This window comes from Myotis daubentonii, chromosome 1, assembly GCF_963259705.1.
Source record: "Myotis daubentonii chromosome 1, mMyoDau2.1, whole genome shotgun sequence".
NCBI lineage: Eukaryota > Metazoa > Chordata > Mammalia > Chiroptera > Vespertilionidae > Myotis > Myotis daubentonii.
This window is the reverse complement of record NC_081840.1, coordinates 173,856,700-173,880,848: the sequence shown is the minus strand read 5'-3', so window position 1 is coordinate 173,880,848 and position 24,149 is coordinate 173,856,700. Positions and strand designations below refer to the sequence as shown.

The following is a 24,149-nucleotide window of genomic DNA, read 5'->3' as shown; positions in this document are numbered from 1 at the left end:
TTTTGTGTTTAGTTAGTAACGCTTTGTTCTTATCCTGATATTTTTCTAATAGAGACTCCTGAATGTGAAAGCTCTGGGTCATAGAGAATAGGAACCTGGCTCAGGCTCCTGACATATACTAACTCTGGCAGTTTATCCTCTACAACCCACCCTACCCAAGTTTGAGTATTTTATAAAATATTTAATATTTCTTAATGAAAATATTTCTCATTTTAAAAGTATTTCTCTGTATTATAATAATACTAGAGGCCTGTTGCACAAAAATTTGTGCACTCGGGGGGGGGGGGAGGTTTCTCAGCCCGGCCTGTGCCCTCTCGCAGTCTGGGACCCCTCAGGGGATGTCCACCTGCTGGCTTAGGCCCGCTCCCCAGGGTATCGGGTGTAAGCTGGCAGTCAGACATCCCTCTGGCAGCCCGGCAGCCCGGCAGCCCTTGGGGGATGTCCACTTGCCCACAGGGAACAGGCCTAAGCTGCAGTTGGACATCCTTAGAGCTGCTGAGGAAGGAGAGGCTCCCGTCACCACCGCTGTGCTGGCAGCCGTCAGCCTGGCTGTGGCTGAGCAGAGCATCCCCTGTGGGAGCGCACTGACCACCAGGGGGCAGCTCCTGCATTGAGCGTCTACCCCTGGTGATCAGTGTGTGTCATAGTGACCAATCATTCCCAGTTGTTCTGCTGTTGGGGTCACTTTGCAAATTACCCTTTTATTATATAGGATCCTATATAATATAATCCTATATTAATAAAGGGCTAACATTGCAAATTGTCCCCTCAACTGGGAGTTTGACCAGGAGTTCAACCAGGGAGTGGGGCCGGCCGGCCAAGTGCCCCTGGCCCCTTCCCCGGCCAGGCCCGCCCCCAATTGGGGGTAGGGTCGGCCTGCCAACTGCCCATAGGCCCCCCCACCCCAACCGATTGGGGCAGGCCAGCTGGACCCCACTCGTGCACAAATTCATGCACTGGGCCTCCAGTTAAATATATTTTAAAAACCCTCCTTAGTCATTTGTATAGTTTCTCTTCTGAACTCTCTTTGATTGATTCTCTTTGTCTATTCATCAACTGCAGTGTGATCAGTGGAAGTCTCTTCCATAGGACTATTATAAGGATTAAACAATCTGATCCATAAAAAGCACTTACTTTTGTTATCATTTGCCAGGTACTACACAAATAACTTTGGATGCTTATATGGTTTGATTGTATATCTATTTGAAATTTATTTCAAAATAAAGTAAAAGATGAGGATCTAAATTGATTTGATTTTTATTTTTTATATAACTACGGTGGCCCAGACTGTTAACTCCTACCAGTGTGAGTTAATTCTAGATATAATGTCTGTTTCTAATATTAGGGCTCATTCTCCCTCTTAGTTGTGGTTGAGCCCATAATCCAGTGAGAGACTACAATTCCCAGCCTTTCATACAGGTAGACAGACAGGGTCATGTAACCATGTACTTACTCATTAACAGAACATGAATGGATAGGATAAGTACAACTTCGGTGTCATGTGCTTAATGGGACTGCCCTTGCTCCCCTTCATCATAAGCTGGAATGCAGGTGGGTCCGAAACCTAGCTTCGACCATAGAGAAGAAGGGCAATGTCCCGGGGACTGACAAAGTTACCGCGTGGAAGGGCCTTAGACCACTGAATGACCTTGTAGAGTACAGCTGCCGCCTTACAAGCTTAGATCCAACTAAACGTTTCCATGGGAAGGAAATAAAACTCAATTTACTGTATTTGAAGGTCCTGTGTGTGCACCTGTATAAAACAAGTTTGTCTTTATCTTAACTAATATAATAAATTTGTTAAGCAAATTTTTCATTTCTCACTCATTTGTGGTTCTATCTATACCATGTATTAACACCTTCATAAATACATGCACACGCCAGGGTTATTTTTCAGGCTAATATATTCTATCTAGCTTTTTTTTCTAGTTTTATATCACTACCATAATATCTGAGTAACTATATGTTTACAATGAATTTAAATATCTGTTAAAGATAACCTCTCATTATCCATCTTTTCAATATGTTATTGCTCTTCTTTCCAATCGGTTCTTCATGATAAATTTCAAAAACATTCCGTAATGCTAGAACAAGTTAGAGCACCAAAAATTATACCTCTTGCTATTGTTTCTAAAAGGTATATGTACATCTTATTTCTATTTTGGATATTACCATATAAGAATGCCATAAGGAGAAAAAAATCTAGTTCTAATTTTCATAATTTATTATATACTATTATAAAGTAAAATTAATACTGTGCCTAACCCATTTTTATCCTTAGTTATTCTTCTTTGTGATGACGAGATTTCACTTGCAAAAAGAAACCCTGAGTAGACCATTTAACAAAAATTACTAAATGACACTGTTCGCTTCAAACAATGTTTGTTTCCCCATGGAATATACCTGAAATTAGAGTTATCAAACCTTTTCCTGACCCCAGAATGAATGCAATGCATACATATTGGAGTCCAATTAAATCCAGAAAGTTCCCTGAGCTATTATACGTGCATATTCCTGAGTAATGACTTACAAAGAATCTTAAGATGTGCAAGCCACAGTCAAGAAATATGCTGTTAGCTATTGCTTTTCTCTCAGAAGGAAAAAAAAGAAAATTTTAGAAGTGCTTTTCTGAAAGTCCACTATGGTGGGCTAATTCCATGACCACTCCCAGAAAGGCTTCAACACCACGGCGGGACAAGGGATGTCCTACTTTCAAGGAAATCCCTGGGCACCTGGGAGAAGGTGTCAAGGCGACTTCCCAACTGAGGGTCAGGCCCCTGGGATGCTGTCATTTAAATCACCCTCTGACCTGGGAAGCCTGACGGAGGAAGAGAAAGGCCAGATGATTCTCTAGCCTCCAAAAAAGCCAAAAATGCTCCAGAGTCAAATCCTCTGCTGTTAGCTGGCAGAGCTATCAGTTTCAAAAGACAAATTCTCTTTAGCTGGAGTAGATCCAACGAATACCAGAAGAAAAGCAACAGCCTGCAGATACTTTACAGTTAGCCATGGAGCAGGGCCCAGCAAGTATCATGGGGGTGGGGTGAGGGGCCACAACAGCATGAACCACCTGAGACCCACTACTACCGTAGCCTGCTGCTGGGAATGGGACACTGGAGCCTTTTTCTTCCAAACTCAGCCTCTATTCCAGCTCTAGCCCTACCTATCCCAGTTATTTCTCAATGCGAACCCCAGCCTGGCCCAGAATGAATGACATCCAACCAGACAGGGTATCAGAAGTCAGTTAGTCAGCAACTACTTAGTGTTTATGTACACTTTCTTGACCTGACAGGGGAGTTCAGATATTTTGGGTTTTGAATCACTGACACTAAAAGCAATTGAGAGATTACTTGCTCTAGGCCAGGGGTCAGCAAACTACAGCTATATGTCAAATCTGATCATCACAGGCCGTAACCTGCTACTCTTAGTTGCACCATTTGTTTACATAATGTGTATGGCTGCTTTGGCACTATGGTAGCTGAGTTGAATAGCTGCAAAGATGGAACCTATGGCCCGCAAAGCCTAAAATACTTACCATCTGAGCCTTTATGGAGAACATTTTCTGACCATTGCTCTAGGCTACTCAGTAACATTATTGGGCATGAGAATTGAAGACTAGTCTATGTGCTTTGGTTCCTTGGCAAAATAGAAGAAAATAGGTCATTCTTGGGTTTGTTAATCTATTTTGTTACAATTGCCCCATTACCTGGGATTGGGGCTATTTTTATTTTCTCCTAATTCTTTTCTGAAGGAGTTCCCTATAAAAGGTCCAGTTTAAATCTGATGAGCCCACCTCTATTCTGAATTATAGATGCATTCCCATCCCACTTAAGCAGGAAAAATTAACACACTCTTAGGAGAAGATCAATTGTTCTGTAGCCATGGAAACAAATAGCCAGCATAATTCATTTTGAACCTGTTCAGTCAGCAACTCGCCTGAATAAGCCAATTGCTTTTGCAAGTCAACCCATTGTAACAACCCATCGCATCTGGCCAATCAAGAATGTGCTCACTGTGGCCAGCACAGCTCAGTGGGTGAGCCTCCACCTATGAACCCGGTTGGATTCCAATCAAAACATATGCCCCAGTTGGTTGTGGGTTAGATCCCCAGTGGGGTTGTGCAGGAGGCAGCCAATCAATAATTCTCATCACTGATGTTTCTATCTTGCTCTTTCTCTGCCTTCCTCTCTGAAATCAATAAAAATATATTTAAAAAAAGAATGCGCTCATTGAAATGAACTTGTATCTGAGTGCCAACCTATCAATAACCATCTCATCTGAGTAATTGCTCTCCTTCAGATGATGTCCACACTCCTGAAAGCCCGCCAACTCAAGCTTCCCACTTCCCAAAGACCTATATAACCTAACAGTCTGCTCTGCTCAGAAAGACTGTGCCTGGCTAGCAGAGCTTTCCCTTACTATAAAGGTCAGTAAATTCAGCTTTGTCTTTTTTATTCCACATACTACTGATCTCATTATTCTTTGACATAACCTATAGTTTAGACACCCCAATTCCACGGGTCATTATTTAAGCCCCATTGTTTGACCTGTATTACGATTGCTTCCTCACTAACTGGCTATTTCTGGCTCCACCTTAACTCTCAGCATCGTCTTGGCTGAGACTGGACTGCTCAATTCCATTGCCTATCCTCCCCTGGGAGCCAAAGCAGATCCACTATGCCAGTCTCAGCAGAAGGAGAGAATCAGAACCTAGGACCCTAGGAACTGGACAAGAGGGCCGATTTGTGAATAGGAAGCACTGTATCTGAGGTGATGATCACCCCAACCTCAGGCCTGGGAAACAAGAGAACAGCTGCATTTTCTTTTGAAAACAACTTTATTTTCCCAATAAGTTTGCTAAAGCCATCATTTAATTTTTTAATTTCACAAGCACTCATACAATGCACAATGTAAATCTGTTACCATTCTAAGAATTATGGCTAAGGGGGGTATTGGGAGAAGGATCTATTACTTGAGCTATGAAGTACATGTAAAAAAAATTCAGACACAATTTGAAAAATCTTGTGAAGGTACTGTTTGGTCATTTTGTCTCATTTGCATAGTGATTTGAAAGGCCACTTACCTAGGCTGGAATTACTATTGCTCAACAATCAACACGAACACTTTAATACCTATTCACAGTTTATGATTACCTCATGGCCCCTGAAAGCAGTAGAGTCTTAATCTTTTAATTAGCAAATATAATACACTAAGTTGTATAATCAAATTTGAAATGTGTGCCATTAGCACTTGAAAATTCAAAGTCAGGAAAAAAACGTGATGAATGGAAGTGGCTGGAGCTAAAGCTGCAAGAGGGCAAGTGTTGAGTCATGGGTTAGGATGGAGAGGAAGGAGGGGGCATTCTAATGGGGTCTGCATGATGAGCACAGACAGACATCTGCATGAAAAGCAAGGGGCTCTAAACAGCAAAATAAAGTCCACACTGGACCTCAAGCAGTCAGGAACAACTGCAGGTTCCTAAGTGGAATGAAGAGCTTAATAAAACTAGTGACAAATTAATCTGGAAGTCTGACTAGAATGTGCTAGAATGGGAAGGAGACATTACAGATAAGTGGACCCTGTTTACAACAAGCCAGCTGAGATGAAGATGTCTTGAATTTAGAGAGTGAAAGATACATCACATAAATTTTGTAGAAAGAACTCATAAGACTGATAACTGGCTTTAAATAAGAGGCAAATGAGGTGTCATCCTAGTCAAGATGAGAGAAGCGTAAAGGATGACTCTAAAGTTTGTTTTCCAGGACACTGACGTGGTGCCTAGTAAACAGGGAACTTTAAACAACAGTCTGCCTGGGAAACTTCTGATTTATGCTTGCCGACAATGTAGTCATTAATAGTGTCCCCTTTCACTCTTAAGTGCTCTGGAAAGCTGAGTCTAAAGAAGGTGCGCCAGCAAAGACAACTGTCAGAGTATCAGAAAGACCCCCTCCACCAGGATCCTAAAAACCCAAGATGAGCAAAAGTCCACCTTCATTGGAAAGATCTTTTTATTCCCTTCCCCTCCCTGCCAGAATCCAGGCTTCATTCCTCTCCTCTACCTCCAATGCAGGGTCCTGTGGGCCAGCTCATGAGACGAGGACTTGAGAAACCACCCCAAAACACTCCCTCCACCAGTGATTTTTCTGGAGCACCACATCCTTAAATTGTACCAGGAAATGTCTATCTACCAAGGGAGATTTTGTCTACCTCTCTCATGTGCTGAATTTTCTTCCATGATCCCAACATCTGGACAACACTGAGATGCCATCAGTGGTGATTCAGTCATGAAAGAAAAAAATTTGCTGCATAAATCCACAACCACTAGAAACGTGAGGGTTTTTTATCTTTTCAAATGTTATTTTGAATTCTTTCTCCCTTTTCATTCACAAAATTGTATTATTTAAATGATTATGCCTTTGACAAAGGAAGCTTTAAAGAAATATAATTTTTAGATTTGTATTTTCTAAGTAAATTTGATTTAAATATTTTTTAAATGATTATAAAAGTCATTGTCCCAATCCTAGCCAGATGGCTCAGTTGGTTGAAGTGTCATTATGTGCACCAAAAGGTTGCGGGTTCGATTCCTGGTCAGGGCACATAACGAGGCTGCAGGTTCAATTCCTGGTTGGGGCACATAGGGGAGGCAACTGATGGATGTTTCTCTCTCATGCTCCCTCTTCTCTCTCTCTAAAAATTAACAAAAACATATCCTTGATTGAGGATTTTTAAAAAAGCATCATCCCAGGTTGGACTATGTATTCTACGGTTACTCGGTTAACAGTAGAAATTAATTAGTTGGTAAACAGAACATATTTGAGCAGAAAGTTGCACCTGGTTTTAGGCACACACTAGAATCAGTCAGTGGGAGAACATTTCAGTAGGGTGTGTACATTAGGATCATTTCATGTATGCCTCAAAGGTGGCTTCAGTTTCCCTGGGCTTCTTTAATCACCACAGCCTATTTATTCGACCCCTAAAGAGCTTTTCAAATCAATTTCCTCTCTGTTCCCATAGCCATTTTTAAAATTAAACAAAGCACACTTTAAATGCTGGACTTCATCAGCAGTCCTTAGGTACAACCACACCACTACATATCTGAAACAGATTTGATTATGTTACTTTCCTTATTATTCTCTTTCTCTGTAGGTCTATGGGCTCCATAGATGGGTTTTGAGGGATCAATGGTCATCCATGTACTTGTATTTGAATTCTGAGTATATGCATACTGAAGTGAGCATCTACCTTTTTTGTTGTTGCTGTTAATCCTCACCCAAGAATATTTTTCTCTTTGCTTTTTAGAGAGAGTGGAAGGGAGGGGGGAGAGACTCATCAATTGGTTCCCTCCAGCACACACTCAGACTGGGGCCAGGGTTCGAGCCTGCAATCGAGGTATGAGCCCTTGACTGGATTTGAACCCATATCCATTCATCCCATGGGCTGATGCCTCATTTACTAAGCCAAACCAGCTGGGCTTTATAAATCTTTTTTTAAATAAAAACTGCTGGCCTGTAGACTAAATTCCAAACTCCTTAGCATGACTTCAAGGTTTTTCGAAACCAAATTCCAATTAGCTTTCTCTTCATTATATACCTTAAATTATAGCCACCTTCCTCACAGCAGCCTGGATAATGCCCCCTCAAAAATGTCCACATCCTAATCCCCAGAACTTGCAAGTATTTTACCTTGCAATGGCAAAAAGGAATTTACAGATATGATTAAATTAAAAAATATCAGATGGGGAGATCAACTTGGATTATCTGGGCCCAATATGATCACATGGATCCTGATAAGAAGGCAGGAGGGTCAGAGTTCAGAGGAGGGTAGAGATTTGAAGATGCAAGGGCACTGGCTGGAAGACAGAGGAAGAGGCCATAAACCAAGGAATAAGGGTGCCCTCTAGAGGCTGGATAAAGCAATGCTCCACGTAGCATTAAGAAGAGCCTTGATTTTAGCCCAGTAAAACGGATTTCAGACTTCTGAACTCCAGAACAGTAAGTTAATAATATTATATTGTTTTAAATCAGTTTGTGACAATTTGTTACAACAGCAATGGAAGACTAATACATTGTTGTTCCACAAATTAAATAAGATATGCATTTTCCCACTTCAGAACCTTTGCTCATGGTCTTGTATTTGCCAGAAATGTCACCATCTCCTTTTTCTACTTGGGGAACTCATACATATACTTCAATGTTGAGCACCAATGCCACTAGCATTCCTAACTAACGTCACTCCGCTGTGTGTACAAATGCCTCATTTAAACCACGAGTATAACATTTACACCTGGCATTGTTATTTGCAAATCTGTATTTCCAGATTGGGAACTCCTTGGGGGACAGGGCAATATTTTATTCTATGTCCTTGCAAGTTCATAACACAGTCTCTGTACAACTAATGCATTAAATGTGTGGTGATAAGCCTTGGGTTGCTCCTGGAAGCACTTTGAGACTCACTTAAAAGTTAGGACAAGAGATAGGGATTATATGAGTGTCATCAGAAAAAGAGTTTAAAAGGGTGAGCATGGATATGCTTTCTAAGGGATTTCAGAGAAAAAAGTTCAGAGACCTGAAAAAGAAAAAAGAATCAGAATAATAAATATGGGGTGGAAGAAACAGGTAAACATAGTTGCAAGGTACTAATTTCCAGTTGTAAGATAAAAAGTCCTGGGATGTAATGTACAGAATGGTGACCATAGTCAACAATACTGAATTATATATTTGAAAGATGCTAAGAGTAAATCTTAAAAGTTCTCATCACAGAAAAAGATCTGTAACTATGCGAGGTGATGGATGTTAACTAGACTGATTGTGGTTGTCATTTCACAGTATGCACATATAACGAATCATTATGTCATGTACTTAAACTTGTACAACATTGTAGGTCAAGTATATCTCAATAAAACTGGAAGCAAAAAATATATTTATAAAGAGAAATTAGTAAAAAAGCTTACTGGAAACAGTGCTCATTGGAAGATATATTTATGGTCCTTAATACCTAAATCCTTTATTTTCAAACTCTTTTTATCAGGAAGGTTCCACCAAATTTCTTCTAATCTTACTGCTGAATAAAGGTTAAGTTGAAATTGGTAAAGCAATTGTGTTTGATATTTTAAAATAAGAATCTGGCCCATTAAACTTAAAATTCAGAAAGGAAAAGTAAAACAACCTAAAAAAAAGGTCATCGGCAAATAAGGAAATATTTTTATTAACTGAATAATAATTCTGAGAACTAGAATTAAGAGATGTTTGCAAACCTAAATAACCTTCCAAACCTACATTGTAAAGGTGTTTAGGGAGCAGTCACTGACATTTGTTTATTGCCAAGGCTTTCGCATAGGTTTTCATTTAGTTATCACAACTCCACCGTGTACACATCACCCATGAGTGAGGCTCAAGAGATATTCAGACGTACACAGCCAATAATGGACAAAGTTAGGTTTCACACCCCTGCTTCCCTGAGACCTATGTTTTCACAAGTGCATTAAATTAAGATCAGTTTGGAACACACCTGATAAATAAGGTTATTTTCAATTGTGACTAGGCTAACTGTAAGGACATGTTATGAACATCACTGTCAATTACAAGGTGTAAATTGTAAATCAATATTCCAATTTAAAAAGTATTATTAGAGCAGCAGAGGTAGCTCAAGAGTGTGTTTTTAAAAATATTAATTATGAAGCACTTTTATCTTTATTAACTCATTCAATCAACATGAAAAAAAAAAAGCTAGGATAGCCCTAACCGGTTTGGCTCAGTGGATAGAGCGTCGGCCTGCAAGGTCCCAGGTTCGATTCTGGTCAAGGGCATGTACCTTGGTTGAGGGCACATCCCAGTAGGAGTGTGCCAGGGGCAGCTGATCGATGTTTCTCTCTCATCGATGTTTCTAACTCTCTATTCCTCTCCCTTCCTCTCTGTAAAAAAGCAATATATATACAATATACACACACACATATACATATATGTCTTTTTTAAAAAAGCTAGGATATAAATGTCATCATTCCCATTTTATAATGAAAAAACATGTGAAACTCAGGAGAAATCAAATTACTTGCCAAATTACACACAGCTGGAAAGATGTACAAACAGAACAGAAACTCAAAACTTCACTGATTTATTAACACTCAAACATTTACTAAGAGAATACACTGCCATCTACAGACAACACTATGTTCCTCTCCAGTAGATTTTTAAAAATAGATATAATTTATAATCCTAAAAACCTTAAAACTCATGAGTTACAATATGCTAGGCTACCACGGACTGTTAGGAAAGATGGAGGGGGCATTGCTATAGGATTGTTGTGCATTTATGTAGCATTGAAATAACAATATTACTATAGCTGCATAGTAATAGTAAACCTAACTAGTTTGATATTTAGGCATGAATTGCTGCTAAATGTCTATTTTACATATAACAATGTTTGTTGCCTTTCATTGGGGTATGGAATTTCCTGGCCAAGCAATTAACTATTGCAGCCCGAGATAAATCAATTTCCCAGTCATTTACATCAGAGTCTCAAACTATGCAAGGAGAGAATCCTTCAATTCAAAAAAGTAAAAAATTTAAAAATGGAAGTAAGGAATGTTAGAGTCCCAATACTTCATGTGAAAGATGTGTCAGAAAACTCTCTCTGTGACTATAATAGTAATAAATGAACTAAAATAACCTACTGGTTAAAAAAAAAAAAGAATAGAAATAAGCAAGGTCAGTGTAAAATTAACTCCCATGTTGTAGTAACAGATACTATTGTTAAATAAATCAGACTTTTTTTTTTAATCTTTCTGACATTATTGGAAACAAGCTACCAATTGAAGTAAGAAAGTTTAAAAGTCCAATCAGTTTCAAAATGATGGATTTAATAATCCCATCAGTTCATCCTCACCAAACACCCATGTAATTGCACATCAATTTCAGTACACTGTTGACAGGGACTTTCCCAATTGTTGGCTAGTTCCACCAGTACAGCCCCAAAGGAAAAGAACAGGGGGTAGAAGACAAGGGAGAGGGGAAAAACAAAACTGTTAATACTGCAAACGTTACGTGTGGAGAGAAAAGAGTTGGTGGGGAGGGGAAGGAATGAATGTGTACCTACCTATCTATCTCAAAGCAAAAGAGAAAAATATGAAAATCCAAGGAAAAGGAGATATTTAACTACTACCACCTTTCAGAATTGAGATGTCAGGGTTTAGGTTGATACAATAAATAGAAATAACAAAGGTAGAGTTAAACTACTCTATCCAATCTTTGTCTGTTTTACATTTACTAAAAAAGAACAAAGAAAAACTAAAATATATTTCAGACATATTTCTAAAAGAATGATAATTTGAAGACTGTCTTTTGCATCAAATTCCCATTTTATACTTCTACCTTTCCCATCAGATACCTATGATGGGGCTAAAAGTCTGCCCCATAGTATATGGGATATAGTATATGGGATACGCTGTGGTTAGCATTAAAGGAAAGAAAGGCTATGTGCACCTGTTTTGGGTTGATTGAGAATTTTCAATAGACAATCCTAAGGTGTTTTTGTGAATCTCCTTATAATTACAAACACAGGTTTATCATACACTCTTGCAAAAACTCTACAACATCATTAAGTGTGTATGAATTAATCCAGCCTTTCCCATGACAGTTGTCTTTTAGCTATCTATATCTCCTTTCAAAGCCTCCAATTTTAGGAGGCTAAGAGAATGCAAGTTGTTTCCATCTAATCAAAATTGTAGGAAATAAAGTCATAAGCTAGTTTTTACTTAGTGCGTAGTGCAGAGTATTTGGTACTCTGCAAAGTGATTTATATATACTATTTGGTTCATCTTTACAACAAAACCAAAATCAGTATAATTTTTATTCCCACTTTCCATATGTGAAAGATTTATATAGCCAGAAATTCCATGGTTAGTAGGTGGAGTCATAAGTACAAACCTGAGATTGTGTCTCCAGAACCCATAAGGTTTGTCACTAAGATGTACCTAAATATTATTGTTTACATGCTACCAAAACAATAACTATGCTATTGTTTTCTGTTTACATGCTTCCAAAACCATAACTATTATATAAGAAGAGAGTCATCATTAAAACATTAAAATTTTAAAAAGAATACCATCGTTGGATAAAAAAAAAGTACTGAAATTCAAAATGAATTGGGTATATGGCAATGAAGCACACTGAATACACTGTAAAAATGTAAACTGCTTTGGAAAATAGCTCCTCAAATCAACTGAAGGACTTGTATGCATGCATATAAGCATAACCAATGGACATAAGAAACTGGGGGGTAGGGGAGGCCAGGGGATTGTCAAGGGTGGGGGAAAAAAGGAGACATATGTAATACCCTTTGTAATACTTTAAGCAATAAAACTAAAAAAGTAAATTAAAAATAAAGAAAATAGCTCCTCAAAAAGTTAGAGTTACCATATGACCCAGCTATTCCAATCTCATGTACCTAAGAGAAATGAATATCTGTCCACATAAACAAACTTGTACATGGATGTTTACAGCAGCATTATTCATAACTAGAGGCCCGGTGCACAAAATTTGTGCAGGGGGCGGCGGCCTCAGCCCAGCCTGCACCCTCTCCAATCTGGGACCCCTTGGGGGATGTCCGACTGCGGGGATCGGGCCTAAACCGGCAGTTGGATATCCTTCTCACAATCCTGGACCGCTGGCTCCTAATCGCTCACCTGCCTGCCTGCCTGGTTGCCCCTAACTGCCCCCCCCCCCAGCCTGATCGCCCCTCACGGCCTCTGCATGCCGGCCTGACTGCTCCCTAACTGCCCCCCCCTGCCAGCCTGGTCGCCCCTAACTCCCCCCCCGCTGCCGGCCAGGTTGCCCTCAACTGCCCCCTCCCTGCTGGCCTGGTCACTCCTAACTGCCCCCCCTGCTGGCCTGGTTGCCCCCAACTGCCCCTCTCTCCCAGCCTAGTTGCCCCTCACTGCCCTCCCTGCTAGTCTAATCGCCCCCAACTGTCCTCCCTGCCGGCCTGGTCGCCCCCAACTGCACCCGCCCCCTGCTGGCCTGATCGCCCCCAAATGCCCCCCCTCTGCCAGCCTGGTTGCCCCTAACTGCCCCCCCGCCAGCCTGGTCGCCCCCAACTTCCCCCCCCTTCGCTGGCCTGGTCGCCCCTCATGGCCCCCCCGCTGGCCTGGTTGCCCCATGCAGCTGGCTGTTCAGTCATTTGGTCGTCCCTCACTGCCCCGCCTGCCGGCCTGGTCGTAGGCAGCCATCTTGTGAGGGCGTGAGGGTTAATTTGCATATCACCGCTTTATTATATAGGATAGGCAAACAGTGAAAATAACCTAAATGCTGATTCAACATCAACTGCTGAATAGATAAAATGTGAGGTATCCATCCTATATAATAAAAGGCTAATACACAAACTGTCCCCTCGACTGGGAGTTTGACCAGCGGGTGGAGCTGGCCCGCCTATTGCCTGAGGCCACTCCCCATGGCCAGCCCCACCTCCTATTGGCCCCCCACCCTGATCAGGGGTGGGGCCAGCCTGCCAACTGTCCATGGCCCCTCCCCCCCACTGGCCCCATCCCTGATGACCCCCCACTCACACACCAATCAGGGATGGGGCCAGCCGACCAACCTCCTGTGTCCCCTCTCCCTGGCTGGCCCAGCTTGGTCAGCCCCAATCGGGGCAGGCCGATGGACCCCACCCATGCACAAATTCGTGCACTGGGCCTCTAGTATAACAATATTACTCAGCAATGAAAGGAAATGATGTACTGATACATGCTACAACATGATGAACCATAAAAACATTGTTATGTAAAAGAAGCTGGTCACGAAGGTCACGTATTGTATGATTTCATTTATATGAAATGTCTAGAATAGGCAAATCTATAGAGTCATTCATGCACCGGGCCTCTAGTATAACAATATTACTCAGCAATGAAAGGAAATGATGTACTCATACATGCTACAACATGATGAACTATGAAAACATTATGTTAAGTAAAAGAAGCTGGTCACGAAGGTCACGTATTGTATGATTTCATTTATATGAAATGTCTAGAATAGGCAAATCTATAGAGTCAGTGGTTACCAAGAGCTGGAAAACAGGAGAGAGGGTTGTGGGGAGTGGGGAAATGGGAATGGGGAATGGGGAGTGGGATGGTATGGGATTTCTTTTTTGGGAGATGAAAAGTTCTAAAATTGATCAAAGCTGAGCTTGAGAAACACTATTATGAGGACTTGTTAACCTAGAAGCATTGAAGCCAGGTGTTAATAACTCTTCTTTAAGCATAAGAGAGTCTCACTAAGGCAGAATTGCATTACAAAGTATCTACCCAGATAACTAAGGGATCAATCACTTCAAGGCTGAATGAGCTAATCTATCAATGATTATTTAAACTTTTTTGAATCCTAGGTCCTTTGAGAAAGTGTTGAAAGCTCTGAACAAGATAGTCAAGGAATCGAAGTAATTTCATAGACATTAGAGGAGGGCTTGCCATGACTGTGGTGAAACAAGATAAAAACAAGGTCACTCTAGTCTGGTCAGTGTGCTGAGTTTCCACCCATGAACCAAGAGGTCACGGGTTCAAATCCTGATCAGGCCACATGCAGGGGTTATGGGCTCAATCCCCAGTGACAGTCGTGCAGGAGGCAGCTGATAGATGATGTTTCTATCATCCCTCTCTCTTCCTTACTCTCCAAAAATCAATAAAAAACAGGTTGTTTTTTTTTAAAAAAGTCACTCTATAATCCTGAATAAAGACGTCACAAGAAGGAAGGAGGGAATGCTGTCAACCACAAAAATGAGCAAACATTGTTTTCCCCTGGCTAGCAGCAGTGACTACTGCTTCTTCTCCAATGATAGCTCTAGCCTCTCGGTTCCACTAGCTTTCTAGATAAAAATTAAGATGCCCAAAAGCCAAATTGTCCCTGCTTTCTGACAGCACTCAATCTAGAATAGGCTCCTCACTTTCTTTAAACCTCCCTAAAATCACCTTACCCAGATCTTTAATAAGCTCCATCCACCTACTCCCTCTTTTTTGAGACACTTCATGGTTTTCCAAGGTAAAGCTCTCCCCTGCTGCAGTAATAAGCCCAGTTTTGGCAACATGTGTGTTCCTGGTGGTATTTGGCTGATGGGAATAAACGATATCACAAAATATTTATACGATGCTATTAATAAGAGTATGTATAAAATTATGTATATTTTGACTTCACGTTCTCATTACATATTTGCACACATACACACAAATTATAATTACTTTGATACAAGAAAGACAGTGGATACACACCAAAAGAGTAGTTGTCTCTGAATGTTGGTATTATTATTTTCCTTTTTTCTTTTCTGCACTTCATATTTTCCTTCAAAGACTGTATAGAATTTAAGAAGGGGAGAGGAGTGAGAAGAAAAACTCCCTCCCCAAAGGATACATTATGAGTGCGGAATCTCATTCAAAATAGCGGTCAAGAAATAAGGTTTTCAAACTTTAGCATATTAGAATCAATTGGGGCGCTCACTAAAAAGATTCCTGGGTTTCATCCCTTGAGTGCACTCCAGAATTTCTACGTTGGACGCCAGATAATTCTGACCCATAAAGTTTTGAGGAGCAACCTTGAGAAATGCAGCTTTTTGGACAAACTGGAACTTGAAGGATGAACAGATTAACAGAGGAAGGAGAGGACTTCCCAGGCTAACAGAAAAGCATGAAGAGCTACAGGCATAATGCTGCAGGTGGTGGGCACTGGGACAGTGAGTGGTCTGATGCAGATCGGGCTCTGAGGACACCTGAGTTGACCAAACTGATGGAACTGAGGGCTGCTTTAGAGAACAGCTGGGAACTGGGCAGGTTTGGGAAGGTAAGGCAGGTACATACATTTCATTCAAGTTTCCCACCTGCACTGCTGACATCAATCCGCAATTAACTAGTTTCTTCCACACGTTTTTTTAGGAACCAACTTTAACTTTTTCTTAAACATTTCCAACAGCGATTTTAATTTTTTTGACCCTATTAAGTCTTTACTAGTCTCCAAAGAACTCCTTTTATCTTGGTTTATGCTGCCAGTCAATTGAAAACCTACTGCCAGCCACCAACGAAACACAGACAACAAGTTAAAAAGTCCCCTATTGGGCATCTATATGACTCAAGAGTATAAGACATCAATCATTATCTTCTAATATCCTCAAACTATATGGGATTTTCCCAATGAGTAATCTGATCTTTCAATTGTGTCCAGAAATTTTTTAAGTGGATAAGTGTTTCTAACTTTAACCATTTTAAAGGGGATTTTTTATATTAATAAATAGATTGGGCTCTTGTCTACAATGCACAAAGTAACTGTCTCCTTTCAGTTAAAGAAGACTTCAAAGAACAAGCTTTCATTATGCTGATGACAACTGCTTGCCCTAAATTACACATCCTGTTTGCCCTAAAATATATACACCTACATTCCCTCCCCCGCAAATATAAGTATTTTAGTTGAAAAATGCCCCTCAAATGTTTATGTTCTTTAAATGCAGGTGAAAACAAATGTGTTTTGTGTGGTTTTTTTGTGCGTTTTTTTTTTTTTGGTGTGAAGACCATTCATTTTTCAAGTAAATGGAACCCCAAAAAACAAAAAAAAGCAATTAAGAATTTACCAAGAGATGTCCTATTCTATTACAAAACTACTATGAATAAAGAATGCTACTAAGTGAGGCTACATAATGTATTTGTATTGACATTATCTCAGCAGAAAAGGGAATGTGGAGCTTGTAATCATAAGAAACATAAGCTACTTTCAGTAGATTGGGAGTAGTTTTCAGGAAACCCACATTCCAATGAACTAAATGCTTAGCCTGATAAATGCTGTTTCAGACTTAACGTGCTCTCCCTACTAGAATGCCTCTCTGGTAGGTTCATGCCCAAAATACCTTGATTATGATAACGTAGGCAGAGCATGGTGCTTTAAAGCCTCATAGACTTGGCTCAATCTCATTCTGCCACCTACATTTGATAAATTCATATACTTTTTTAGCCTTTGTTTTCTTGTACATAAATAGAAGTATCATCTACCTCATAGTACTGTTTGCAAGGATTAAAGGAGAAGGAAAGAAATACTGGTGGCAGAATTGCCCAAGGAGTGAAATGTCTTTTGATTAGAGAATAAACCACAGCAAATGATAAGGGGCAGTTAGAAGAAAAATAAAGAATACAAAACTGCTCTGCAAAATAAAAAGGGTCTTAAGGTGCACAAGCAGCTGAGAGAAGGAAGGAGAAAGGAGACCTGATACAGAAAAATGCTGGGGAGAAAGGAGAGACTATCACCGAAAGAGAAAAACTGACAAGAAGCTCTCTGTGGCCAATCAGCCTCTTCATAAAACAAAGATGCCCCAAATTCTAGCTTAAGGTCCCTCCACTCTTGTACTCGAATAGAAATTTGCCACAGTGCGACCCCACCCCCCGCTCTCCAACAGAAATGGAAGTTTGTTGGCTACAACTACCTTGTGTAAAGACACAGCTGTCTTGGGTAAAGCCTTATTAAATGTTTGGTAACACAACTGCCTTGCATGAAATGGTATTTTGAGGAATCAAGAAAGTGGGCTGTGTTCCAAATTAGAACTTTCACAAGGTGATGTAAGGGAACAGCCATAAGAGACAAGACACCAGCAGGCTGGGAAATTCAGCAAAAACAGAGAAACAGTGCCAGTGGTATCTGGAAGAAAATTAAATCTCAAAGATATTGGGAGACAGAGATAAGAAGCAGGGTTATATTATTTATATATCACGGGCCAGAGTGACCTCAGTAGGCTGGAAGGGTAGGGCGAAAGACCGGCTGCTAACCTCTGGTTACCGGCCTTTGGTCGGCAGTCAGTAAACAGCTCTCTTCCCTTGTCTTATGGAGGAGATACAATGACTGTATCAGATACAACTGTGTTCAGGCTCCTTACAAATAAGGCAAAGAGGCAAACTTTAAAAAGTGATATAAAGCTAGCATGAAGTTGTATTTTACCCAAATAGTCAACCAAGACTGCAGAAACTGGATGATATGGGGAGGCGGGAGAGGTAAATTAACCAGAAAAAAACATACCACACAGTCATTTGTCAAAATCCACGTATAACTAACTTCACAGCATAGCTAGGCGATCAAAGATTTTTCCAAAATGCCTAATCGGAGAAAGCTGTGATTTTGAGGAAGGCAATTGAGCAATTTGGGCGGGAGCGTTAGTTACCAGGCTTAGAATCAACATCTCTCTTTTTTTTTTTTTTTTTTTTTTTTGCAGTATGAATGCTCATGTCAGTTCCCCTTTGAAACATCCAATATGGATTTGCAAATAAATGACGAAATTACTATGTTACTGTGTGTTAACGAAAACGGTTAGTCCTTTATGTTCTGACGCTAGAGAAACTTGAAACTTTCCCACCTCTTCAAAAAGAAAAGAAAAAGGCTAACCGTGGTTCTTAGGTAAATGGTGCAGCCGCTCCCTTCTCCCCGGGAGGCTCAGAGGGCCCCGCAGGCAACCGAGTCCCTGAGAATGGAGGAGGCACTGGTCGCTGGGATTATTAGTGCACAGGTGCCGGCATGGCATTCGCTCCATTTAAAATGCCAACATAAAAACGTACGGTAGCTCCATACGTTTGAAACAAATCAAGGGACTTTGTGTCAAACTGAATCCCCTCGTTACTACTTGAGAAGCAAGGGGAGTAAACGGGCGGCAGGAAAGTCACGAGGGAGCCTCCCACCAGTTCACCGGTCTCCCAAGTGCAGTCGGTGTTGCACAAGGTCCGCTTCTGCAGAGACTATGGCTTCAACCCTAGAGCATCCCACCAGGGTAGAGACTCACAGCCAGCTCGACCGCCCCCCAAACCCGCTGCGCCCCAGCCACCCAGGACTGATCGGTGGGCGGTGCAGAGTGTGAGCCCCAGCTCCTTTTCCCAACCCGGCCCCCAGCAGGAGCCGGCCACCCACCCGCTCCTACCTCGCCTCATGATCTCCGCTCCAGCTCGTTCCGCGGGGCCGGCGAGCGCTACGAGGCGCAGGCGCCGCGGCCTCTATTTGTAAACAAGCTCCACGTGCGCTCGCCCTACCCCATCTGCATCCGGCTCCAGGCACCTGAGCATGCCCCGCTTTCTTGCAAGCCCTCCCAGGGTGCAAACCGTAGTCCACCTGAACGTGGAGGAAGCCTGGCTTTCAGGGCCGGCCCCCTGGGAGGGAGGAGGGCCGCAATAGGGTGCGCCTCTACCGCCGCCTACTGGTCCGCGAGGCAGCTGGCGGGCTGGAGAAGCCGGGCCGTCAGCGGAACCCATGCGGCACCGACAGTCGCCGCCGCCGCCGCCGGCCCCGCCCCCGGCCGCGCGCGCTCGCCGGGTCTCCAGCTCCCCAGCGACCGCACCCCCGGCCCCGCCCCCTGCACCGCCTCGCCCCGCCCACTGCCAGCGGCCCCGCCCCCGGCCGCGCGCTCGCCCGCCCAGGCCCCGCCCGCTCGGCGACACAACGTTCCTGCGGGGGCGCGCGCGCGCACCCTAATCCCCCGCCTTCCGGCTCCGGCGACGCTCGCTCCGCGCTGCCGCCGCGCCGCCCGTGTCCATCTCCCTCCGGAGACTCCATTTGCTCTCGGGCGGTCCGGCGCTGCGCAGGCAGCGGGGAGCGATGCGCCCTGCGCGAGGGCCGGCGTCCCCGGGGCCAAGCAGCCGCTCGCTCGCCCGCTGGCTGCGGCGGTGACACCCGGGCGCCGGTGGCCACGGACGGACCCGGGCTCCCTCCGCGTGAGCAAAGACGTCCCGCGCTCGAGCTCGCCCTGCGGAGAGACGCCCTCGCTTGCACCGCTTCCCTCTGACCTCTTGATTCAGGAGGTAGGCGATTCAGGTCCCGCTCTCTGTCACTTTAGCGAATGCCTTAGTATTAGTAGCCATCTCACTGGTAGGAGACGCTAATTTTTTCAACATAGTTTCAGGATAATGCCACAGACCCTGCTACTGGAAAAAAAAATGTTTCTTGGTATTTTCCTTTAGGTTTCTGAGGCTCCGAATACCTCTGCAGCCCCCCCACAGGAACTGCAGGACTTCTGTTGGCCCACCGAGGATCATTCTTCACCGGGATTACTGTATAACATCATCACTGAGCTTCCACCCCCTACCCTCCACCATGAGTCCTGGTTTCCACCAGGGAAGTTTTCTGATGATTTCTGTAATCATGTGACACCACCTATTGTCTCCCCCTTTTTCCTTTCTGGTTGTGAAATACATTAGGTGTCAGTTTGTGTCGTGTTAATGTGCAGTTTTCTGCCTGCCTCCCTTTGCCTTATTTGCACCGCTCACTTCTGTCCAGCCTGCCTTACCTTGCCTGCTTATGATTTCCATAACCACTCACTTGCATAACCTGTAGCAGTCCTTGCCTGGAGGAGGCAGCATTCCCTACAGTGCGCGGCCTGAGAAAGAACAGTCAGGGCATGAGTTTTCCCATTGTATTTTCCCATAGATCAAGTATGCAAGTCCTCTCGTAAACTATTGCTTCGCCAGCACATGTCCCAAAATATCCCACCTGAGCCTTAGTCTTTTATAACCTCACCTGTAATGATGGCAAGAAGAATTGACTGCGCACTAATACTGTGAGAGAACTTGCTGATACAGCATTGGTTTGTAATCTCCTTCGAGACTAGTTCATGAAAAAAAAAACCTTAAACTACATGAGGAGGAAGAAAGAAGATAGGGTTCATTGGAGCTAGTCCTTGTTGAGGGGTTTTGTAAGTTTTAAAACAGCAAAGTGAGAGTCGTAGAGGCCTTGCCTAGAAATTGGCCAGCACACTATCTGCCTCTAGGGGGACAGGAAAGGATTTTTAAAGCCCAATTTTCTAGTCTCGTTTTGTTCAAGTCAAGGTCATTAAATAACTTGTTCTAGTAATTGCCTAATATATTAGACATTAAAATGTTGGGGAAACGGAAGCGTGTGGTGTTGACAATTAAGGACAAGCTTGACATTATTAAGAAACTTGAGGAAGGCATCTCTTTCAAAAAACTTTCTGTGGTGTATGGGATTGGTGAATCCACAGTTCGCGATATTAAAAAGAATAAAGATAGGATAATAAACTATGCAAACAACTCAGATCCTACAAGTGGGGTATCCAAACGTAAATCTATGAAGTCATCAACATATGAGGAACTTGATAGAGTTATGATAGAGTGGTTTAACCAACAGAAAACAGATGGGATTCCAGTGTCTGGAGCAATTTGTGCGAAACAAGCAAAGTTCTTTTTTGATGCTTTAGGGATGGAAGGTGATTTTAGTGCATCATCTGGCTGGCTAACTCGATTTAAGCAGCGCCATGGTATTCCAAAGGCTGCTAGTCAAGGAACAAAATTAAAAGGAGATGAAACTGCTGCCAGTGAGTTTTGTGGTAACTTTCAGGAATTTATTGAAAGAGAGAATCTACAACCAGAGCAAATTTATGGTGCTGACCAAACTGGATTGTTCTGGAAATGTTTACCATCCAGGACATTAGTTCTTGAAACTAACCAAAATACTTCTGGTTATAGGTCAAGCAGAGAGAGAATCATTATTATGTGTTGTGCAAATGCCACAGGTTTACACAAACTTAATCTTTGTGTTGTGGGAAAAGCCAAAAGACCCCGTGCATTCAAAGGAGCTGACCTTTCAAACTTTCCTGTCACTTACTTCAGTCAGAAAAGTGCATGGATAGAACATTCAGTTTTCAGACAGTGGTTTGAAAAATACTTTGTGCCACAGGTACAGAAGCATTTGAAATCCAAGGGGCTTCTAGAAAAAGCAGTGCTGCTTTTGGATTTTCCTCCAGCACATCCACATGAAGAATCGCTGAGTTCAGATGATGGCAGAATAATTGTGAAATATCTGCCACCCAACGTCACAAGTCTAATTCAACCTATGAACCAGGGAGTTCTAGCCACGGTAAAAAGATACTACCGAGCAGGGCTTCTCCAGAAATACATGGATGAAGGAATTGACCCAAAAATGTTTTGGAAGAACTTGACAGTGTTGGATGCAATTTATGAAGTATCAAGAGCTTGGAACATGGTGAAATCAAGTACCATAACCAAAGCTTGGAAAAAACTTTTCCCTGGCAATGAAGAGAATTCAGGTCTGAACATGGATGAAGGAGCCATTTTAGCAGCTAACTTAGCAACGGTTTTACAGAATACAGAAGACTGTGAACACGTTGACATTGAGGATATTGACCAGTGGTTTGACTCTCAGAGTAGTGATTCAAGCTGTCAGGTGCTAAGTGACAGTGAAGGTGTTGAGGACCAGTCCAAGCCTGCTGAGCAAAAGCCTCCCAGCAAGACCAGAAAAACAGAAGTGAATCCAGAGAAGCACATTAGCCATAAAGCTGCACTTGAATGGACCGAAAACTTACTGGATTATCTAGAACAACAAGATGACATGCTTCTGTCTGATAAACTGGTATTACGGAGGCTGCGAACGATCATAAGGAGAAAGCAGAAGATCCACAATAACAAAAATCATTAATAATGCTCTGAAGGGTGTCAGAGTATTTGCGTCTTTGTGACTTTATCTGCAATGGAACTTAATTATCTTGCTTGAAGTGCTATGGATTTCAAGGCCAAATACATTTTATAAATGATTTTAGGATTAGGTGCCATTTTGGATTACTTAAATTACTGCTCTTTAATGTCAAATCTAGTAAGTGAGCATTGACATGTAACTTGTTTGTCTTTTGTTTCTAATCTGTGTTCTACTAATTAGATCATAAGGTTCCTGAGGCCAGGGATCTTGTGTCTGTTTTGTGCCTGAATTTCGTTGTGTCTAACGAGGACCGTGCACACTATAGGCAATCAATAAATCTGACTTAAAATGAATTTTTATGACTTTCTATGAACTTCAGTTTCCAAATTGAAATATGTGCCCAGCTGGTATGTCTTAGTGGTTGAATGTTGGTTGATCTATGGAACAGGAGGTCAGGGTTTGATTCCCGGTCAGGGCACAAGCCCAGGTTGCAGGCTCGATCCCCAGTGGGGGCATGCAGGAGGCAGCCGATTAATGATTCTCTCATCATTGATGTTTCTGTCTCTCCATCTCCCTTCCTCTCTGAAATCAATAAAAACATATTTTTAAAAATATTAAAAGAAATATATTAGGGATAATTTTCCATTTCTATGATTTTCCAACCTGCTGAAAATTTCAGAACTCATCAAAGATTATGCTTGAAGTATTAGACAGTGAAAACAGAGAACTAAAGGAAAACAGTCTAAAGCCTTAACTATGACATTCTAAACCAACAGTATTTGGGCACCTAACAATTCAGATTGGCCATTTCTGAGTATAATGAAGAAAGAAGAAATAGGTTAAGATGTCCCCAAGGCTTGCACTGCACTTTTATTCCACTGACAGTAGGGAGAATTTCTTCATAATAGAAAAAAATAGATTTCAATTCCCAAACGGTTGTGATTAGAAGAGGTAAAGGTTACCTTTTTCCATCTGTCATTTTGATCCTTAGTATAGATATCTCAATCATTTTTAATAAGCTACTTGATATTTATGTAACACTTTTAAGCATACAAAGTATGCCATTTTCTTTCAGGTAGCCTGTTTTTCTGTGAGAAATACTGAGAATATAAGCCTCATAATTTGTGGACCCACCCCATGAACAATGGACTGACATTAAATAGAACATGTGAAAGGCACTGTAGAACAGCACCAGCTGCTGGGTGACCATGGCAAGTTACTTAATCTCTGCAAAATAGGGGAAATACCTTCCCCGGAGAGTTTTTGTGAGGAGTAAATGAGTTAATATATGAGCTTAGATCAGGTCCTGACTCAGAATAAGTCGACGCTGAGTGTGGGCTACTGTTACTGAGTTGCAGAAATTGGGAGTTTCGTAAATATGCTGAACAGATCTAGTGTGTGTCTCAACCAAGATGTTGCTGCATTGGGAAAAATCTTTAGATGGGGAAATAAGATCAAAGAGATTCAAGTAACTAGTTTCTGTTGAAATACAATAATATTTATTTCAGTGAAAAATGAAATGTTAATCCAATTTAGAAATCATTTTCTGAACATGTGCTGCTAGACACAATAAGGTATACAGATACATATAAGATATATTCAGTTGAATTTTAAAAGAAGATAAGAATGGAGTTGTAATTTCTTTGCTCCTGCTAATAAAATAGATAGATATTAACTTTGTTCATAAAAGTCTATGTTACTAATATTGGCATAATT

The 24,149-nt window shown here is 41.9% G+C and overlaps 2 protein-coding genes across 2 annotated transcripts in view; one reads left to right on the top strand and one right to left on the bottom strand.

The window, feature by feature from the left end:
- FAM13A (family with sequence similarity 13 member A) overlaps nucleotides 1-19,214 on the bottom strand; it is a 282,952-nt gene extending 263,738 nt beyond the window's left edge. Inside the window, exon 1 of the mRNA XM_059665523.1 lies at nucleotides 18,913-19,214. The gene's annotated coding sequence lies outside the window, so the exon portion shown is untranslated. The remainder of the gene's footprint in view (nucleotides 1-18,912) is intronic.
- Nucleotides 19,215-19,442: 228 nt separating this feature from the next.
- On the top strand, nucleotides 19,443-22,786 carry TIGD2 (tigger transposable element derived 2). The gene is made up of 2 exons (XM_059665503.1): nucleotides 19,443-19,786; nucleotides 19,946-22,786. Exon 2 carries the CDS (start codon nucleotides 20,859-20,861, stop codon nucleotides 22,434-22,436), a length of 1,578 nt encoding a protein of 525 aa, XP_059521486.1. The 5' UTR covers nucleotides 19,443-19,786; nucleotides 19,946-20,858; the 3' UTR covers nucleotides 22,437-22,786.
- Nucleotides 22,787-24,149: the final 1,363 nt, after the last annotated feature.